Source organism: Oryzias melastigma, linkage group LG20 (assembly GCF_002922805.2).
Source record: "Oryzias melastigma strain HK-1 linkage group LG20, ASM292280v2, whole genome shotgun sequence".
NCBI classification, from domain to species: domain Eukaryota; kingdom Metazoa; phylum Chordata; class Actinopteri; order Beloniformes; family Adrianichthyidae; genus Oryzias; species Oryzias melastigma.
In genome coordinates, this window is record NC_050531.1 from 16,392,411 (window position 1) to 16,414,921 (window position 22,511).

The 22,511-nt window shown below is 38.1% G+C and overlaps 2 protein-coding genes across 4 annotated transcripts in view; one reads left to right on the plus strand and one right to left on the minus strand.

Moving 5' to 3' along the window:
* The window catches only part of ahrra (aryl-hydrocarbon receptor repressor a), a 75,618-nt gene extending 65,587 nt beyond the window's left edge, over window positions 1–10,031 (plus strand). For both annotated transcript variants that reach the window (XM_024280139.2, XM_036217415.1), the window contains 4 exons: window positions 1,191–1,332; window positions 1,731–1,864; window positions 2,968–3,170; window positions 4,512–10,031. In XM_024280139.2, the coding sequence (XP_024135907.1) occupies window positions 1,191–1,332; window positions 1,731–1,864; window positions 2,968–3,170; window positions 4,512–5,637 (1,605 nt within the window). In that variant the 3' untranslated portion in view covers window positions 5,638–10,031. The remainder of the gene's footprint in view (window positions 1–1,190; window positions 1,333–1,730; window positions 1,865–2,967; window positions 3,171–4,511) is intronic.
* Window positions 10,032–17,040: 7,009 nt separating this feature from the next.
* On the minus strand, window positions 17,041–21,732 carry pigm (phosphatidylinositol glycan anchor biosynthesis, class M). Of its 2 annotated transcripts, XM_024280119.2 has the most exons (9): window positions 21,555–21,732; window positions 21,357–21,466; window positions 20,981–21,154; window positions 20,436–20,556; window positions 20,116–20,359; window positions 19,654–19,757; window positions 19,423–19,577; window positions 18,863–18,964; window positions 17,041–17,628 (listed from the first exon to the last, which is right to left on the minus strand). In XM_024280119.2, exons 2-9 carry the CDS (start codon window positions 21,420–21,422, stop codon window positions 17,461–17,463), a joined length of 1,134 nt encoding a protein of 377 aa, XP_024135887.1. In that variant the 5' UTR covers window positions 21,423–21,466; window positions 21,555–21,732; the 3' UTR covers window positions 17,041–17,460. The 2 variants fall into 2 exon arrangements, with proteins under 2 accessions (XP_024135887.1, XP_024135886.1); XM_024280118.2 differs by having other exon boundaries at window positions 21,357–21,732.
* Between the last annotated feature and the right edge of the window lie 779 nt (window positions 21,733–22,511).

Consider the following 22,511-nt stretch of genomic DNA (forward strand, 5'->3'; position numbering starts at 1 on the left):
ACGTTTTATGTTGGCGCTTAAGTCTAAGAGAAACATCATTAAGTATCCACGCTGTGGGATTGAACAAAACCAGATTGCCAACAATAATTCCAACTATTTTGACTAAAAAATAAAAAATAAAAAAATCAGCACCTTCCTGTTAAATTTCAGTCAAACAAGCAATTAAACGTTTCAGCATGTTGACACATTAGCAGTTTTTGTCAAATTTTCTTTGAAAATCCACAGACTTTGTTTTGAGAAGCACAAATCATTCTTTATTTCTGCAAAACGTATTAAATAGTCATTTAGCTTTGAGAAATGCTTAAACGTGTGCATGTTAAATAGAAAAAACTCTAAATTTGAGCACGATTTGGACTTTTTCTGTACTTCCTCTGTTCAGTTAGCTGTTTTTATGTCGTGCTTGAACTTGACAAGGTACTTGTCAGTACTATGAGCCCACAATTACAGCCAAGAAAGACCTTTAATATGTTGCACAGAAGAAAAAGGAAAAAAAAACCTGCATGGAGCAGAAACCTCCACATGTTTTTGGAACCTTTGTAGATCAGAATGAAAGTCACAAATTCTTAATTCTTCTACAGTATCAACAACAGGCACATGCTCGTCTGTCTGCGGTTAGGGAGCCGCGCTGCAGGAGGAGGACTCGCTGAAGACAGTGGGGAAGGGATCGTGTTTTCCGAGGCAGGCGATCAAAAACCCTCGCGTGCCACCGGTGTGGAAATTCTGGAGAGAAGGCGGGGAGGAGGGAGGGGAAGGCTGAACCTTACAGTGAGGAATTTGTCAGAGAGTGACAGAAAGCAAAAGCTATTGCTGGAAAAGAGAGGCATGACGACTGGAGCCCGATTCGTTCTGTGTGCGAGTCTGGGCGAGGGTTGGAGGGGGGAGAGCCGGACTGCTGTTCGGAAGCCGGTGTCACGCGATGTTTGACAAACACAGCTGCCCTCACTGGCCCCTGAACTGCCCTTTGACTGCTGCTGAACCGTGCAAATGCCCCTGAGGACCTTAAATAAAATTCAATGTAAATGACAGTCAGTGCTGCTATTCATCACAGGGTGGATTAGGCTCATTTTATTGGTTGACCTTTGCTATCTACAGTAAACCAGTACCTATGTCTGCAAAGTGCAGACAATATTAAAACTAACCAAATGATTTTGCTTTTCACAACAAACTAATCTGAAATGTCCTGCCCGCAGACTGACGTGATGCACCAAAATGTCTTTGACTACATCCACATAGACGACCGCCAGGAGTTCAGACGCCAGCTCCACTGGGCCATGTGTCCTCCACAGCACCAGGGGGCGCCTGCACAAGAAAGCCAACAAGCATCAGCAGCTGGTGTGTAGCTTTAACAATGTGAATGCTTTTACTTTTGACAACTGTAGATACACAATAGATATGTAAAATTAATACTGTTAGTTAATTTGTTGAAAAATATGATTTATAAAAACAAACATGACATGTAGTCTCACATCACCCTCAGCCAATAAAAGCTATGTACAAAAACGTTCCAGGCTTCAACTTTCAAGCATAGCGTAGTTTCTACGACTGTTTTAGGCTCTACCAATGACTGTATAAGAGAACTGGACTGAGTGACCCCTCCCCATCATGAATGGGGGATTTGGTTTCATGAAGCCAAAATCCCATAGACTTCTATTGAGAAATAAACAGCGATTATTGCTTCTTAAAATGCTTCTATCTCTACTAAATCTCTGCCTTTCTGTGCCCTGTTGCAGGCGAGGACTTCGTAGTGAGCAGCCTGTTCAACTCTCCGGAGGCGGGAGAAATCTCCCCAGAGCTCTCCTGCTTTCTCAACAGATGCTTTATATCCAGAGTCCGATGTCTCTTGGACAGCACCTCTGGGTTCTTGGTGAGTGGTACGAGAACTTAACACTAACACAAGGTTATAGATTATTAAAGTGAAAGAACATTTTTTGACACAGGGCTCCAGCTCACAGGAGGAAGACAGCCCAGTAAACATTGTAATGACCTCTTTAGTGCATGAAATATTAATAAATGTATGACATATCCTTTTTTATATCATTATTTTTATATATTTGGCAAGGTTGTTGTTAAAAAATTCTTCTAACTGCGCTGCGGGAAACAGTCGTGTTCTTGGGACTTTTTTACTCAATTCAGATATTGTGCACTTCAACATGATGAATGCTGAATTTAAAATATGATGTGGCTATAAATTTAGGCTTAATTTGGGTGACTTTTGGCCCAGTCACGATGAAACGATCCATGCCAATTGTAGTTTAGGAGTGAGACCTCAGTCTTACGAAGCATTTTGACATTTTTATTGGCTGATAAACTTTTCCGAAAACTAATTCTAATAAAATGCGGTTGTATTTTCCCAGTGACATTAACTCTGAGCCAGTCAAGGCCAATGTTGGTACATAATTGGTCCAAATACTCTTCACCTCATCGCTCTTTCCCACTAAGAATCCAATTGTATTAGCCTGCTCAGGTCTTCATGTGAACTGTTGGAGTTTTATTCCACAGAGATCAAACTTTTGATAGAATCATTTAAGTATTTGTAGTCTAACTATTTTGAGATAGATTTAAAAGTGTTGTTTTTAGCCAAAAATCAAAAACTTGTATTGCTTTCTAGGACATAGTTTCTGCACAGCGTCCAATAGATGGATGTTTTGTATGTGGAGCCCAAACTGGTCTAAAAATATACATAGCTATGTGTAAGCACAAGAGTTTTGAACGTGGAAGCCCCAAACACGAATTTACACACATTTTCATCGACTTTTCATTAGAACTGACCACTAAAACGATGTGAACGTAGCTTAAGTTTCAAGACTTGAGACAAAACAGGACCTGAGAGCATCAGAAGTTACAGCCTCCATAAACTAGCAGGTCAAACGTTCAGGTTATCGCTGGATCTGTTACTGCAATGAGAAAAAACAACCAAAGCGTCTGCACATGGTCACATGCAGTCCTGTGTTCTCCTCTCTGCTCCAGACTATGCAGTTCCAGGGTCGGCTAAAGTTCCTCCACGGTCAGAAAAAGAAGACGGCCTCCGGGGTGTTAGTGCCGCCCCAGCTGGCTCTGTTCTGCATCGCTGTACCGCTTTTGCTGCCCTCCATCGCTGAGATGAAAGTGAAAAACATTTTAATGCGGGGAAAGAGCAAGGGAGGAGGGATTATCTCAGCAATGGATCAAAGGTAAGAGTTTGCTGATTGGTTCTGACTCATCAGGACTTTTTGTTTTTATATTGGATTGCAGCAAACGGGCAAAAACTAAAAGAAAGTGTTCCTAATGCAAAAGGTTTATCTAAAATGTTTATTTTAAACTAAAGTATTTAACTAACTATGAATGTTAACTCCTTTTCTCTCACTAGAGATCTGTCATTGCCTTGAATACCTGTTGTATAATCAATCAATCAATCGATCACTTTATATATATAGCACTTTTCATCATCTTTGCTATTAAACACAAGGTGCTGAACAAAAAAAAGACATATAAACATTAGTTCAAACATAATAAGTTGTAAGACATAGTAGATAAAGGAAGGAATACTAAAACAGACGTAAAAAATAGAAAATAATGGAAACGCTGTGGCTAAAACTTGAGGAGTATAACAGGAAGTTTCAAAATAAAAGCCCAATTAAAATATGAAAGTCCATATTCTAAAAAAAATAGAATGAAATTTTGCTCTAGGTAGAGATAAAAAGTTAAAGATTGATTGTTTTAACTCAGTATAGTCAATCAGATAGTTTTGAAGAAAAGTTCTTGCTAAAAAAACAGCAAATAGGACACTACTTATTAGTCAAACTAAAAACCTAATAATTATGAAAGTTTTACAAAGACAGTTTATCAATCCCCGGTTTTCTGATGATGAAAACCGGAATGATTTTTAAGAAATATTTTTTTTTACATGAAGAAAAGTTAAAACACAATGCGGATATATTCACCAATGTAGTGAGCATCAATGCACACTGCTTTTTTGCAGAGACTTCTGGGAAATTTCTTGGGCACTTGGTTTTGGAATTGTAGATTAGGACTTGCCCACATCTCTTTAATTTAACATGTCCTTCAGGGGTTGACCTGAATTCAAACCACAACTAAATTCAAGCTGGAAAAATGTTTATAAAACAACTCAGCAGGTGTTTTGTGAGCTGCTGCTAGCATCTCATAGAGAGCAGAACTTCGTCCGCCTCTGTTTTAGGTGTTTAAACAAAATAATCTTGCTTTCACTTTTGTTAGCAATATATTTCAAACAGATTGTTGCTCCAAGTCTGAAGTTGCAAAACCGAACCAGCTCCATAAAACTGAAGGAACTATCTGTTTTGGGAATTAGCTCGTCATTAGCCGCCATTTTAACATCTATGAGTGGCCAGAGAAGGGAGACGAGGGCGGATATAGGCAACAACAACTGAAGAAAACTGAGTAATTCTTCTGTCGTTGTCATAAGAACATTGGAGTTTTATGGTAGCAGTGGCCCAGTAAACACCATTTTTTAAATTTGTTTTGTAACCTAACAGTCTTTTTTTCATCCTTCACAGTGAGCGTGGAGAGCACCTACGGAGGCACTCCTTAAACGGAGGGATGGGTGACACTTCCGACCCCGTCCTCCTCTCCTGTCCCAGTATGGGGGCTAACCAGCGAGGCCACCACACTTCCTGGAATACCGTCGGCAAAGACAATCACAAATACCACCCTGACGGCTACCTTAACCAGGAGGAGCCCCTCAACTACTGCAAGTCCTCCATGGCGGCTCACAAAGGTCTGCATGCTGGTATGGGGGGAGGCTGGCCTTTGCAGCAGAACTCGGGTCCTCTGAGAGGGGGCCAGGGCTGCATCCCCACGAACCGCCTGAACCGGGCCGGTCAGTACGGAAGGCCCTATCGGTATTCTCCGAACTGTCACAACAGTAGAAGCAACGAGGTCTTCATCTCCAAGCTCTACGAGAACGTCCAGCTCCCGACAGATCCGGACGCTTTCTGCGTAGACCTGGTGAAGAGCGAGAGCGACTACGCAGAATGCTACGACCGGCATCTGATGCCTGCCATGCAGCCCATCAAGGTGGAGCACGACTCGGACTCTGAGAACGGATGCGACGTCTACGGGCAAACCTGGGCTACCCGCGACCACGTACCCATTGACCGGCGCTATGGCAACGGCTTTTACGACCCCAGCTCTGGCTTGCAACTCAAATCTGAAGCAGATTACTATGAGCAGCAGTATTCGCCGTGTCAGCGGGGAAAATTGGGGATCAGCCCTCCGTACAGCAACTATCCAAACTATGCAGTCAACAACGGCGGGGGCGCGGCTCCACGCCTGCCGAAATGCGACAAAGACTTGAGTGACTCCAGCCACTACAGTCCCCAAAGACTTTCCCACTCAGATTCTCTATGCAACAACCAATCGATCAACCCCATGGACCCCCACATCTACCCACAGAACCCCAACAAGACCTACATGCACCCAGACTACAACAAGCACGGCCCCTACGAGTTCAAAGGTCACGGTCGGATCCATTCAATCAAGCGCGAGCCCATGGACTCCCCGCCGTGGTCTGACAGCGGCCCTGACATGAACAACTCCATCATGGTCGGAGCGAGGAACGTTATGCCGTGTGTGATGAGCACGGGGCACCAGAGGTCCAGCCCCTACATGTACATGCCATGAGAGCAACCAGACCGCCACGCTCCTCTGCTCTGAGGGCTCAAAGGCTTTAACTGACGGGGCATCTGTCCTGTTTTGGGACGTTCTTAGTTTGCATATCTGGAATAATACATGTTTCAACACTTTTTTTATACAGTTTTCATCACTCTGCCTATACTCTTCAACCCTCCGTTGTCTCACGGTGGGAAAAACAGCAAGAATACAAGAGAAGAGCTCTTATGTTTCTGTCAGTGGCTTTAGCACACAGACCAGCAACCTCAATTGTGTGTTTTCACACACAACATCAGCTTTTAGGAAACTTGTTTTTTTATTTAAACTATTGATGTCATTAAAATGCAATTTAAACTGAAACTTCCTTAGTTTGATACATGGAAAAGGTAGTTTTTTTTAACCCTTATATTGGTCAAAATCTGCCTATTTTTACACTTGAAAATGGGTCAAATTTGACCCAAATACAAAATATGGTTAAGATTGTAAGAAAATCAGGAGTAAAAACAATTATATAGATCTTTGTTTACGACATCTAGTATTGATTGGCTCACAGAGTGGATGAAATCTCCTTTAATGCAGCTTTTTGAATCATTTTGACAGAAAAAATGCTTTTCTTTTGTTTTCAATGTCAGCATTACTGATTTAACTAACCTTCACCCTTAGAAACACTAGTTGAGTGAAAACCCCTTAATGACAATCAAGAAAAGTTGGTTTTGGAATGGAATTAAAGGACGTTGAATTATGAGTGGAATCAATTAAATAGAACTGAAAGAGGCTAAAGAGTTTTTTTAATCCTGTCCTCATGAAGGGATTTTAACTTTGTGCAGATACACAAAAGTTACCCCACCCCAATATATGCTCAATATGCAAGCATACTAATGTGCATTGAAATGCTTTGTCCTATCCTTTTCACATGCGTACCAGCATAACAAGATAAAAGCTTTTCATCGGAACGTTCTCCAGGATTTCCAGGACTTCTTCTGCAAAGAAAAAGTCTCCCAGAGGCTCAGGTTCAGATTTAGTCTTCTGACAATCAAAATTGTCCAGTTTATGGATATGATTTATTTTTTTATGGTACACAAGTGGTCGACTTCTGCCAGCACTTTTGGGTTTTTCTAGCTGCATGATGTTCAATTAGCTTCCAGGGAAAGAATAGGCAGACTTTTGTTGGGCAATAACCCGTTGTAGATCATCAGGAAGTGATCTAATCACCAAATTAAGCATTTTTGAACGTACTTGGCAGTCAGTGTTAGCAAAATAAGAGTAGCTTCCAAAAATAACTCCTCCACGACTTCTTTATATCCAAGAAAAAACAAGGATTTCCAACTTTAATTGATTTTAGACACAAAAAAGACTCTAAAAGAAGCCAAAAAAGCAACTCTTTCAAAAAATAAATCAAATGTTCAAGATTAACTTATCACCTAGAAACTATTTTACTACGTTTTTTTGTCCAACTTTGGGTCCGCCCACCAGCTGATCAAAAAATTAAAAAAAATCCCCCAGTTATGCACAATTTTAAGCTCTAATGAAACTGAGATACCCCTCACACATCCCTACCACGGCTGAAAAGAGAGCAATAACCATCAAAAGAGGTTTTTGTGACAAGGCACATCATAAGTTTGTCTTTTTAGCTTCAGCACTGAGGGCAAATGGGTCCTAATTAAAACCATGGTCATTTGAGGAACTGCAGCATTCGGCAATCCCAGATTCATTTTAAAGAATGTGGGTTAATCTCATGGGATTCAATCATATAAAAGCTCTGATAAATTGTTAAAGAAGAAAACAAAATGTAGCATCAAAAATAAGAAATGTGGAGCTAAAAACCTGACATGAAAACATGAAATCCTAATAAAAATAACCAAATGAAGCTTAACTTCTTTAAATAATTGACTCTTTAAATTTAGTCTGTTGTTGCATTAAATAATGTTAAGCTAAAGCAAAAGTCAACCAGTTTATAAAAACATATTTTTAAATTAAAAATAATTTTTGATATCACTTCACTTGTATAATTTGTCAGTGAGAAAGATTATGCATTTCATTTCCAAAAGCTACTGCTGTAACAATTTTTACATTTTAAAAACCAATTTTATTATATTTTTACAAAATTTACAAATAGAATTTAATAATAAAAAGTCCAACATTTTCAAAACTTACAAATTCTAATATTCTTTAAATTGTCTTTTATTTTGAGATAAATTTACATTTTAAAATCCCCATTTATCTTTGCTCTCATTTCAATACTTCTTTTACATTACATGACATTTCCGAAAATATTTTTTACATTTAAAGTTTTCTACGCTTGAAAATTGCATGTTTATGTGGATCATGAATTAAAATCAGTTTTCAAATAATTGAAATGTATTTGTTTTGCACAGCAAAATATTAGGTCAATACTAATGGGTTTTTACATTTGTGTCTTAAAACAAGATTTTTCCTTTTTTATTGACAAACGAGCTATTCATGTCTTTATTCTCAATTTGATTTGATTTTTAAAAATATTACTTAACACAATTTATTGCAACAGATATCCAAAAGAAAGTTATAAATATTTGAAAAATAAGTTAAAAAAAAATAAAAAAAACAACTGCATTTGCTCACTCTGGCCCAGCGCTGACTTTTTCTCCACACATTAAAATAATTTTAGGTGTAAAAAATTTGATTTCACAGGTTGAAATTTTCCTGAGAATTTCTGTCCTAAAACTTCTGGTATAAACAGAGATCCTTTTAGCTTTAATCCAAACTTATTTTGTGCAGATTAGATTATGGCCAGATCAATGCGATGCAGAAAGCTCCTCCTCTTTCAAGTCTAAGAAAAACATCTGAACAAAAAACACTTGGAATATATTATACATTATACCATGTCATTGTTATTTCTACTATGAGCTCATATTGATGGATCAATAATGATACTAATATTGACTCAAAACATTGCAGAGCAAAACCTCCCCTTGTCCCGCTGTAGCTCCGCCCCTTTTTCTGGGCCAGACTGAGTGACAGCAGGAAGTAAAACTCAAAAAGAGCAGATCGTCAGTAAATGTGAGATCCTCTCTGCTGTGTTTGAAAGATTTTGCTCCTAACATTTAAAAACAATGAAGTCAGTTGGTCTTTTCTTAAACCCCTTTTCAAAAGTTTGATTAAAGATTTTTTTTTCTGTGAAAAACAAAGACATTTCAACATTCCAATTGGGGGGCATGGTGGTAGTGGGTTAATGATTTGGAGTTGTGTTACATTGACAGTTTAGGCAATAGAAAGATTTATGAAAAATGGAGGAAACTGAATAATGGCATATGACAGCAGTTAGCAGAAAGGCTAGACCACAAATAGATTCAAATAAAACTTTATTAACTTGTCAACAAATATACAACAATGCACAACAATGCAAAAAAAACTCACAATGCAGAGAAAATATATGATCTACTGTCATTAAAGTTAGATTAACAGGGTGCTAAATTTTGGTGTGATAACTGATCTGCAACAAGCAATGTATGGAAGTTGGATTTTCTCTTTTTTATTGTTTTTTAGTTTTTTTTCTGCATGAGACACATTTCTGTAAACCTACAAAACTCCAGAAAAAGTCAGTTGGTTTGATGGCCTGACCTTGTTGCCGCTTTACTGTTCAAAAATGTTGTTTCTAACATTTGGTTTTAAAATCTCTCGCGCAAACAGAGATCTCTTAAACTTTTATTTATGTACAGATTAGATGATCACAGATTAAGGCCAGACCAATCCATCTCACCACATTTGTTTTGAACCTTCACCTCTCTTGTGTTTTCAAACAAGATCCTGCGTCTTTTCGTCAGTATTTTTTTGCACAAATGAGTTGAAAACACAGAAAAGTCTCAGTTCTGTGAAGCCACTGTTGTAGCTTCTAAATTGCACTACTGGGAACAGTTCAGTTGAAGATCTTTGGCTTAGTACCCAGAAAGGACTCGACACGCACAACTGTACAGTCTCACTGTTCTAGATTTGTCTTTTTTTGTGTTTGTGTGTGTGCTCAAGTCGGTAAATGTTTATTTGTATTTATTATACAAGGCAAAAGTGTCTAATTTAAAAAGTACAGTTTCAAAGGCTTCTGTTTTACTAACATAAATAAAAATGGCTGTTTTTTCCCTCTTCAATATCTTTTTAATAAAGTTGAACTCATGGAGGAAGGTAGCAAACGGTGTAAATATGCAGCGTCTTCCGATGTTTCTACTTATTTTTTTTTGCAAATGGAACTTATCTATTAAAGACCGTCTTTATATGTTCAACCTGAGTGAAGTGCTGATCTTTTGACAAGATGAATGCATCCATGCATGGTTTTTATTGTTCCCCACAACATCTTTGTCTCCTTACTCTACCCACTCGTCCACAGTGGTCAATAATACATGGAGCAGAACAGGATCCAGAGTATCTGCGGCCACATTCCCCGTATGATTAATGTGCTGCCGCGCTGGCATGACAGCTCTTTCACACGATCCGGGAAACTTGACACACATCTCTCACTGCCATCTGGGACAGGGGACAGGGCCAGGGGAGCGCTGGTATGTGCCAGAGAGGCAGCGGGCACCGAAGGAGGAAGGGATGTGAGCGAAAAAGCTGTGGTCAGATCCCGACCACCGGGATTCTCCAGAGGCTTTGAAGTCTGTCAGATAATGTTCGCTTAGCAGGTGTGGTTTTTAGCCGCTCCTGAACATTTAATTACGCATCAACCATGACTGGTTTCCATCAGGGCTTCTTTTGTTTAACTTTAGTCTGCGGTGGTCTTTCTAAAAGCAGCTATTGTTGTGGATCAGCTCAGACTATAAAAAATGAATGAAAAACAACTGATATAAAGGTGTAATGTTAAAAAATGTATGCATTTATTAACAGTTTCAGACCCTATTACACATTGTAATGGGTTATTCTGCATGAAATTCTTCTGGGTATTTACATTTTAAAAGCCAATTTTCTTAAAATATATAGATTGCTAGGAAATAATGGAAATTATTGGTAGATTTTCTATTTCTTTTTGCAAAAAACAATAGATTGAAACACCTTTAAAGAGCTGCCATATTTGTGAGGAACAATCACTGGTAAGGGAAATTTAGTTTTTGAATCTTTGCTTTGGGCGACTGACACCTCCAGGTGCCTGATCGAAAATGTCAGTGTGACCACCTGTGGACACAGACTCACGGAAAACAAAATTGGAGGATAAGAGAATTAGCTTCTTCAATTTAAAGTAGGGGTGTCAAACTAAATCGTACAGAATCCAAAACACACCTTAGGTTGTGGGCCAAACAGGATAAACATTTATTGAAAACTAAAACTATCTCCTTAAAACTTTAAAAACATAACTTTTTACATAACTATTAATAATGAATAGCAGGAATATTATTCCAGAATAAATCAACTTAAACCTTAAATAACTTCCAAGAATTTACTTTCCAAAAATGTATATTTTGTCAAAATTATACATGTTGGAAATAAGCACAAGATAACATCGAGCCATTAATAGCAATGAAATAAAACAATCTAGAGGGCTGGATATAAATAAAGTTCTGTCTGTTGCCAAATTTTTGACATATTAAAATAAACTTGCATAATTCTTGAGAATATAGTCAAAAACTGTCTGTGTGCTGCTCCCTATAGGTTGAATTGAGGTACTGCATTTGAGTTTTGTTATTGGTTACCCTTTAAAGTCCCCCTCCAAACATCTTTAGACCTTTTTTCAAAGCATTCCCAGTTTTTTAAATCATGATTGTAATGTTTTTAGCCAAAATCAAGAAATGTGTCATTTTTTAGGACATCGTTTCTGCAGAGCAGCTGTGGTTCTTAAAAATAAATGCCTTTTAAACTGTGGGCAGTGGTACGAGGCAACCCCAGATACCCTCCCTGTTAGTGAGAGCTCTCTGTTTACTCACTCTCCTGCAAGCTTACAGCCATACACCCCCGACCTAACATTAGAGCCAGACAAGAAAAACAAACATAGACGGGTCTAGTCATCCACAAGTGAGTGAATCAGAATGGAGCGGAGCAGGGAGCTTGTTGCCCCGCCTAGTGCATGTTCAGCATCACAAATACTATCTTTTTCAAGCAGTATTTTTTCATCTGCTCTCTGATCACAACAATTTGAATAAATAAATACTCAGAAAAGCAATTTTAAGTTTAATTTTATTTATATATGACCTCCATCATCAGAAAAATGCAACAAGAACACACTAAAAAACATCAATAGCACCATTTTCAGAGTGGGTCTTAAAGGGATATTAGTAGTAAATGTTCTGGTCTTTGCCAGGACATGAAATACATAAAAATGAAATTAATGATTTGTTTCAAAGTAGTTTTGGAGCACGTTTCAGGTTCCTTAATACCCAACCATCCACAACTTCTAGCCAGGAGGCCTACTATGATGGCCCTTTGCCATCAGGTTCATGGGGGGGCTGTCATCAAGTCTATTTGGAGTGGGAACATGAAGGGGAGCTACTTTCTGTCAATGGTAATGTGGCTGTAGTTTCAAACAAAGAATGACATATTTTTTATCCATGAACAGGAGGAGGAACTGTGGTTGTGTTTTTTACCTAACATCAAAGCAAAGACCAACTGAGATTAAAGCTTACCACCAGTAAAAGACAGAAAGCTTCCAATTCATCATCTCCTCCACAAAAGGTTTAAGAATATCCATCTACTTTATAAACAAGGGGCAACTCTTTCCAGGGCACGGGGTTGCTGGAGCCTATACGTGGTACTGTTTTGGGGTTCAACACTTAAGGACAATTTAAAGTCTCCAGTCTACGTAGGGAGTATGTTTTTAGACTATGGAAGGAAACAGAAGTGTCCAGAGAAAACCCACACATGTACGAGGAGAACTCCACATAGAAGGGTCCCAGCCAGGGTTCAAACCAAGACCTTCTAGTCGAGAGGTGAAGGTGCTGACCACTACACCACTGAGCAGCTATGTTTAAGAATTGAGGACAAAATGACCACATGGCAGCTCTGAATTTAGCTTCACTGAACACCTTTAGGATTAGCTTGGATGTGATGTTTACTCAAGAAGGACCAACACAACCATTTGCTCCTCCCACCGACGCATGTTCCTTACAAATATAGGACCACATAGAACGCAAATAATCTTTCAGTCAAATTGTTGCAAATTAACTTGATCTAAAGTTTATAGTTTTTTTTCCTTCCTTAAAATCAGTTTGCCTGTGGGTTTTTGTCTAAAATCAGTTCATAATCAAGTCAAAGAATCACGTTTTTAGAATAAATCTTTCTAAAAATCTTTTATGAGTATAACACTGAAAAAACTGAATCTTAAGAAACCAAAAAATACACTAATTTCAAGAAAAAAAGCCTTATTTTCTGTCTTGCGAGACAATAATTTCATCCGTTTTTCAATAGTAAAATATTTGTTTGAGCAAACATCGCAGCAATTAGAATTTTTCTTAAAATAAGACTTAATGGTAAGACCACTTTTCTTGCCCCATTGTTAGAATTTTTTCTGCTTATTTAAATAAAATCTACCCAAAGGGCCTGTTTTTGCAGTGCATTAATCCAGAAATCCACAGTCTGCGGCGCTTCTTCTTAAACCGTTCTAATCTAGTTCTTTCTGTTACAGGAGGCATGAATGATTGATCACATTTGGCTTTCCCGCATGGAAATCCTATTTCCTTGAGCTGATTTCTTACACTTAAATCCAACTCCTGTTCCCCCCTTTTCCCCCAGTGAATTAACCCCTTCATACCTATTTACAAACATTTACAGTGAATTCCAGCAGGGACCTGTCATAGGATGTCAACTGTGTAACAAATCTAGTTGTGAAATGTCCTAAATATTCCACAGCGTTATCAAAGCGTCGCTGCAGTGGTGTAAAGCACGCCGCCACTGAACTCAAGAGGAGTGGAGACGCCTTCTCTGGAGGGATGACTCCTACTTTTCCATCTGGAAATCTGATGGACCAGTCTGTGTTTGGAGGTTACCAGAGGACGGTGCATTTCAGACTGCATTGTGTCGAGAGTGAAATTTGGTGGAGGAGGAATGATGGTGTGGGCTTGTTTTTCAGCCCCTTAGTTCCAGTGAAAGAAACATTGAATGCTTCAGGATATCAAAACATTTTGGACAAATCCATGCTCTCAACCTTGTGGGAACAGTTTGGAGCGGTCCCCTTCCTCTTCCAATATGACTGCACCAAACTACAAAGCAAAGTCCTGGTGTGGATGAACCTGAGAGTCCTGACCCGAACCCCATAGAACACCTTTGGGATGAATTAAAGCAGAGACTGAGAGCCAGGTCTTCTCCACCAACATCAGTGACCCAATGCAGTTTTGGAAAACTGGTCAAAAATTCCTAAAAACACATTCCTCAACCTTGTGATTCCCAGGAGAGCTGAATAGAGTTCAATACTTGTAGTAATACGTTGAGAATTGGCGACATTTGGCGTGAAAGGGTTACACTTGTGTTTTTATTTAACATGTGCTAGTGTTTTAAACTGACGTGTTTATATGAGTAAAAAAAAACATTTCATTTCAAAATAAAATACCATATTTTGTTGATTCATCAAACAGATTTGTGTAAAAATCATGAAAAAAAAACATTTCTTTTAATTTAAAAAAAAATGTAAACCAATTTTTTATCTTTCATCTCTGTGTGTTTTTCTAGCAAGACGTTAAGATGCTTTGGTGCTGCTGATACTTTGGTTGAGCTAAACTCTGACCTTTGCCTGCCCTCTTTAAGAACGAAAGAGATCCCTGGCTTTGCACCACAAATACTCCATACATCCACCCGGCCATCAGCTTTAATATAGAGGAATAAGTCTGTCGCCGACTGCCAGCTCCACTCTCATCGCTCCTTCCTCTAATCCCTCCCAGAAGTCTGTTTTTGTTTCGCTGCACTTAGCGTGTAGCTTACAGGGCATTACTGGCTGTGCGAGGATCAGTTAGTGCAGGGATTTGACTAATTAAGATTATTGCAAGTGTTTACGTACATTTGTCCACGTGCATGTGAGCGCTTATATATCAAGTTAACACCAAACGGAGCTAATGCTGGTCAAAGTCAAGGGAGATTCTTTTGGAATGAGAATATCACAAAAAAGTGTTCTTTTTTTCTTTTAAAATGCGCATTTTCATATTAGGACATGAAAACTAGGATTGTTTTACAGATTTACGTCAGAGGATGTGGATTCAAATTGTATATCAGGAACAATGGGTCTTCACATACTGAGTGTTGTGAATCCATCTGTTCAGATACCTAAAAACCATAAAAACATTTATAATTTTGATTACAATCATTTACCCGAAATGTTATTAACCTTAACTTACCATATCAAATTATTTGGTTATGACGTGCATTAAAAATGATTATATTTTAACTCTGAAAAAGAGGAAATCAGTTTAAATTTATGTCATTTCCTGATGTAAAAAGGTGAAATCTCTAACTTTGCAAGATTTCTGCAGCCTCATTCCTGATAAAAACACAACATCTAAACCTGCAGGGCTAAAAACTGGAAAACAAGGAATTTTAAAAGTAAAACCCAATTTTAAATATCTTTTTTAGTTTAACCCTTTACCTGGCTGCTCAAACAAATGGTAGAACATGTTTAGGAAACCTGTTATTAAAAACTTACTTCCTCAAAGCAATAAGGAGCGGGAAAAAAAAACAAAAAAACTTTTTTTGATTGATTTTGTCTTGGTTGGGAAGTTATAAGGGTTAACAACTTACATTACTTCATTTATAAAACTTTGTATTCTTTGCTACACAGAAGGGAGGCAAATATTGTGTTTTCTCTGCATGCATGAAGATGTTATAATGCATATATGTTTGTTTCTTTGTGTATTTTTGCCTTATTATTATTATCTCCTCTTTAGCATTTTTAAAAATGTGACTTTTGGAAGCATTTTATTTTAGATTTTAGTGTTATTGGTCATCTTTTGGTATTTCCAGCCAGGGGTCACCACGGTGAATCAGCTTTCATTGATCCACACATTGGTTTTAGCAGTTTTTGACCCTATATTTTATCCAGCCTGGGGACCGGCACAGGGAGACTCAGACTCGGGGTACAATTTTAGGAGTCAGCGTGTCTAATGATATTTTTCTTAGCTTCAAATATTTTTTTCTCATTTCTAGAATTTTTCAAAAATAAGATTTTAAACCTAAACAGTTTAAAACCTTTTACAATGCAGGAAAACGTCCCGATTGACAGGAACTTCCTGGTTTTCCGTTGGTTTAGGGCAGGGGTCTTCATCCTGACGCTCTTTTACCCCTCCATTAAGATTCTATGGTTAAAGAAAAATAATGTTTTTAAGTTTAAAACTAACTGCAAAGTAAGCAAGTCTTACTAAAAGTAAAAAAATAAAAACATATCAATACTGATCATGGTCACCATAACGATCTGACAATCCATCAAACGGTTCGACTTCGTAATCTGACCGAGAATCAGTTACAGGTCACACTTAAGCCATACGGGATGACAAGGCAAATTTTCTATTTTTGAACAAATTGTATGATTTTAAGTGCACCTTATGGTTTGAAAAATATGTTCCGGGACAATAACATTTATTTTTAGTTGGTTAAATTAAAAATATATGGCTGAGATGCACCACAAACAGTAATATAAGCTTTTTGTTCTTCTATGCTGACATCACACTAGCTACATTTGCTGCCTTTTATTTTGAAAGGAAGTCATGAGAAGTTATGTAAACTGTTTTATATTTTGAAAAAATGCTATTTTTTCATTTATGTTTATTTTTTATTTATGCAAAAAAAATGATTCATCTAAATGTATCATATTAGCAACAATGTCATAAAAAGCAGCACATGCATATTAAATAACGTCAATATTAATAGTTCTGTTTTGGGGAAAATCGCAGTATTGCGACACAGGATTGAAAGCTAAGTTTGTGAGTGTGGTGAAATCCACGGCAGAGTTGGTTTATGTTTGTCCCTGAGGCAAATGAACCATCGGAAAGGTTAGGAACTCAGTGATTCATAAATTGGCTATTCAGGCCAACGGTGAATCATGCAGTCATGCTGCTGGACGTTCACAGGAAAACCGGGTTCACCTACAGCGCCTTCAGTTTTCAAAACAAACCAGTCGGACGCTAGGCACTCCATCTGATCCAGGAAGATCAGAGACTGAAATGAAGGCTCTAATAATTTCCACGAGATTAGGGATGGAGAAGAGTGAGATTATAAGGAACTTCTCGTTTGTTTTGGATTGTTTTGTGGTCCAGTCGGCTGGTTAATCTGGAAGGGGTTACAGGCGGCCATGAACTGGACATGCTGTCATCTGTTGGTGGAGGTTTCATCCTGCTGGTCAGTGGCGCACACTGCAGGAGAGTTGCAGCTTTGATCGGAAAAAATTGAAAACGTTCGGATTGATTAACAGAATAATAGGGAGATGAAGCGTTGATTTAAAAAAAATAGCAGATTTTTAATTTAGAAACAAGAAAGAAAACATGATTCCTGCTCAAAAAAGCATGCAGTGCTTTTTGAAATTTTAATTTTGAACATCTGCTTCATTGTGTGCGTCAACCACAGGTGCTGCACGCTTCACACTTTCCATCTCCAAGGAGGAAAATGAAAATATATATATATATATATATTAGTAGAACAGCAGTTTTTTGCCGCGCAAGAGCTGCTGTGGATTTAAGTGCTCTGACCTGCAATGACAAGCATTTAATCCGTGGGTTTAACTCAGGATAACTGTTAATCCAAACGAGGCATGTGTCTCGCTAAAGCAGAAGCGCAGCGGATCTCACAAATGCCGCAGATTTCACAACCCAAGAAAGCAAAACAGTCTGAAACTGAGACTATCAGAGACGGAGAAGATTCCTTTAGTCTTCCAGGTGAAGTCGGGAGATTTAAATCCCTAAAAAAAGGTCATTCCGCCTTCTGCCGCTCCAGAGATTTCCTGGATTTGTAGTGTGCTATGATCTGAACTAGGATGAAGGAGTTGATGACCAAGAAGAATAATCCAGCCAACCAGATCAGGAAGAACGTGTTGTGGCCTTCAAACTCCAGGAAGTAAGCTGGAGCCAACCAGAGAGCCTGTAGGGGGAGAGATGGCACAGAGGGGGGATAAAGTTTATGAAAAAGAGAATTCATCCAAATAACTGTTTTATTTCTGCAGCCAACGGAGAAATAATCATACAAATATTATGTTAAAAATATTCCAAATTATTTTTGCACTATTTTTATATAAAATGATGAAATCCTGAATTCTATTTTATAGCCTTAAAACCAACATTTATAAAAATAATCTTTTTTTAAAAGAAAAAATTCAAAGAGGCTTGAATATAAACTTTAAAAGCTGAATCAAACTCTGCTGAGAAGTCACTTTTTACAGGAAAAACTTTTGTTGAGTTTTCTGCAGATGTTGGCAGCATCAGCACTGCAGTGAAGCAGACGCACAACAACAAATTTGTTTTTCACAAAATTAGGGTTTTGCTTTAAAAAAAATAATGTTGAAAGAAACTTCTAAATTTTACATTTTAAATTATCAAGACATAAAATGCATTTCTTATATGATAAATTGTTTTTTACATGACAAATGTAAAAGAATCAACATCAGATTCTTGAAATGTATGTAAATGAAACAAATTCAGTCTCTTTTTGTGAATTTATAAACAAAAACTGACAATCTTTGGTTGATTATAAGTCATATATATAGACAGACATATTTTCATACTTTATTTAAAAACAAGTCTCACACTGAAAAAAATCTTAGGATTTTCACCAATATTAACCACAAATAACGTATGCAAATTGATATTTTTCAGTTGTTTTTTTAAAAAAAAAAAAAAAAATATGTATTTCAACTTTTGATAATACATTTTTATCCATATGAACTGAATAGCATGAAGTAAACTTATACTGGTATTTTGTTAATTCCTGAAATATTTGTCAAAAACACAGAAATTAATCCTGAAGAACCTGCAGGGTCAAATTTTTCTATTTTTTTTTTATATTTATAGTTTTTCTTCAGTAATAATATTTTCCAGCCATTTATTAACTGCAAATAATCATAATACAAAATCATACGCAAAATTGAACATTTAGAACGTTTATTTATAACCCATTGGGACATTCATGTAGGCCCCCATCCCAGCATAAAATAATGGTCGGTTTCCTCTTTGGATTTTCGCAAATTGAAAAACAAACAAAAAAGGTCAATTTAACCTTAGAAATGCAGAAGAAAATTGACCTTGGGTTTTCCAGAGGCAGATGTTCTAATAAATGAAGGATGAACAACATTGACTTGTGATGCATGAAATCAAAGTACCTGTCCAGCAAACCAGAGCAGCAGCAGCATCACACCCTGTTTCACTGAGAGAGTCAGGTGAGGGATGACCAGAGGAAGTAAGGACAGATACCACAGGAAGTACTACAGAGATAAAGGGAGATTGCTGAAATCCACACTGAAAAAAGTGCATTTCATCATTCTGGCTATAAATGTAACATTTAAGCCTCTTTTATTCTGGAAGTTACATCTTCATCCGTCTTCCTGTGCACCAGCATCTTCTCCGAGGGACCCAATATCCCATCATGCCTCTGCTGGTGTTCTCATTCCCAGTTCTGTTCTAGATGTTCTTATTCAGCACATTTCTCTCAGCTGATTCCAGTCTGTTCATCATTGTCATTAACAGTCACATAAAAATTGAAAATCTGCTTGAATATAAACTTTGACAAACTTTATTGTGATTTTGACATGACAGAAACTCCAAAACATGTAGTCATTTTTCACACCCACATTAATAAAAATCCACTTCTTTAAGAGTCTTGAAAATGAAGTTCAGGGAAGAGAAAACATTTAAAAATAAAGTATTGTTGGTGGTTACACACCTGAGAAGTGCAGACTTTGTTGAAGGAGACAAATATGGCTGTGTGTAGGAAACAGGTGAAGGCCAGGTCTCGATGAAAAGTCCAGGATGACACCACCAGCAGGATGAGCTGAGGAAGGAAAGCTGCCAGACCGAGCGCCTGGCTCCATCTGCTGTCTGCAGCCGGAGTCAAGAGAACAGTTTTCAGTCTCTACCTAAAGCCTAATAATGAGGCTCTCACGAGTTTGAATACCTGCAGTGAGGTAGAGCATGTAGAAGTACGGGGAGAAGTTGTGTCTGATGTCTCTCCTGGTCAGATGGTATAAGTAGGTTTCATGGAGAAACACCCAACCGTACCTGATCATACAGCAAAGGGGTCAATTACTAGACCTTCAAGCACTTTTTATGAACTAAAACAAATCTGTTAATTCTTTAAAATTAAAAAATATTTATGGAAATGTGTTCATTATAATCAATTTTGATTCATACTGAACCTGAAATGTTTAAAGGGCCACTCCAATAAAAATGATGTCATACATGTCTAACATGTTCTCGTGACATTTTTCTCATGTTGGAGAAGATATATATGAAGAAAATTAAGATTAAAATAGCACTTCTGTGTATTTCTATACTCAAAATGTTGTTAAAGACCCCTGCTTTCAAAACAGATCAAACGAGTGAGTCTTTAAGTTGTGTGTTTGAGTTCTGAACTGACATGTAGTAGAACAGCGCCGTCAGAGTGAAGAAAACTCCCCCGGCCACGCTTGCAAAGAGGATCAGCTTGGAATTCAGGAAACTTCCAATAAAGCCGAAAGCTGTCCTCCAGCTCCAATGCTCTGTGGTTGTCTTGGTGTGCGGCGAGCGCAGACTCAGTGCGATGGGCAGAGCATATGTGACGGGGTAGATCTTCATGTGAACAGACAGGCCGTACAGCACAGCAGCCCACGCCAGACGCCTGACTGAGAGATGGGATCCAACAACATCACTTTTAACCATTATTTTGAATTCAAAGAGTTGAAATATGTGACTCCTTGCCTTCCATGCAGAGTAAAGTTCCCAGCACCAGAGCGGACAGGATAGACTCTGCGTTCCCTCGGCTCGACACCCCCATAGGCAGCGGGTTGAGAAGCCACAATGAAGAAACGTAACGAGCAATCTGACAATAGAAAACAATAAAAATACAGTTTTGTTTTAACCCGTTTGAAAACAAAAACAGATTTTACAATCAGAGATTGTGATGCAGCGGATGATCCATCATGGCTGCCAAAATAAGAGCAACTGTCCACCAACAAATGTGTGTAGCAAACAAAAAAAGGGATTTGAATTAATGTCGATCTTCAGACGTGAATGAAACTAAAAGAAATAGAGAGCCAGGATGTGTGTGTGTGTGTCCCAAGCCCGGGTAGAAGGAGAGGTTTGGGTCAGGAAGGCAAAAAGAAAAAAGTGTGCAAATGTGTCATTGTGGTGACTCCAGAAGGAACAAGTCAAAAGTAAAAAACAAACCACAGAATCAAATGCTATAAGGACAGCAGATTCAATGACTCCCAGCTGTATCATGTGATCCGTGCTGTCTGACAGACCTGACAGCTGACCCCCCGCAGGCACAGGAGCTTGTAGATGAGGAGTCCTGACAGAACATCGCACACGATGAAGAGGAGCTTTCCAAATACAACGCTGAGGTAGATGTTTGGGGTGAGTAGCCAGGCCAGGAGGGGAGTGTAGCGATATGTTGACCTGTTGTAAGGAGATTGACCCTGTGTGAAATGAGAAAATATAATGAAATCTAAACAATAAAGTCATGTTACATGTATGTAACTTCTCATTTGCTAATAATACATTTTATTGAGACAGTCCACAAAAATTAAAAAATATGTTTTATATTAATTATGGAAATCTCGCGAGAAATGCTAATTTAATTTATTTTGGCAACATCAGGAAGCAGCAGGCTCATGTTACCTCCGTGATAAACCTCGCAGCATCCGTAAAGACATGGTAGTCGATGTCTGTATACTTCACCACCATGTTCCGGTCTTGATAGTCTCCATAAAGCACCAACGCCAGTCGGACTACAAAGGAAACCGAGAACAGGACTCGTTTTTCGGTCAGCACCGACAGGAGTCTTTCCATCCTGAACCGCGCGGCTATTAAACCTACTTAACAGGCTGAACAGTCAGCCAGTCAATGATTCGTTTCCCCCGGTCGTTTTTCCCTCATTAGAAATTTTCATTTTGTTGAGCGTAAGAGTTGTTTTGGCTTAAGTCAAGCTTAAATCCATGTTAGTGGCCGTTCGTGAGAGTTTAAATACTATTTCCGGAAGTTGTTTTCTTCTTCGAAGCTGCATCTTTGCATTCATCATCTCGTTGCTGCCCCCTTCTGGCTTAATCCTGCTACTGCAACAGCTTGTGTACAGTCAGAGGTGTTTGTGTCAACATTTGAGCTCCAAAGACTGATAGAAATTAAAAAAAGTGTTCTTTCTTACGCAAGATTGATGTATTTATTAATTTTAACTAAATTTAATTATAAAGAAAACAATAGTAGTAAATAAATAGACAGATCCAGGGATTTATGCATGATTACAAAGGGCCAGGGGCTCCAAGTTAGGGTAAAAAAGGGCAGCATGTACACATTGCACAGTATTAAAATATTATTATTGTATGTAGACCAGGTAAAAGTATAATGGAAATAACTTAAATAAAAATTGTGCTTTAGGTGTTTTTAAAATATTCTTGAAGCACTTTTTTAAAGATGGAGGACATACACTCAACAAAAATATAAACACAACACTTTTTGTTTTTGCTTTCATTTTTCATGAGATGGACTTAAAGATCTAAAATTAATTCCAGATACACTATATTACCATTTCTCTCACACCCTGTTCACAAATCTGTCTAAATGTGTGACAGTGAGCACTTTTGCTTTGCTGAGATAATCCATCCCACCTCACAGGTGTGCCACATCAAGATGCTGATCTGACATCATGATTAGTGCACAGGTGTGCCTTAGACTGCCCACAATAAAAGGCCCAGCAAATGTTTCAAGGCTCTATATGTACTGGATTATATTTCCACTGAAAAACCCTGGCACCTGAATCCAAGCAACGAGGCGCTGTCT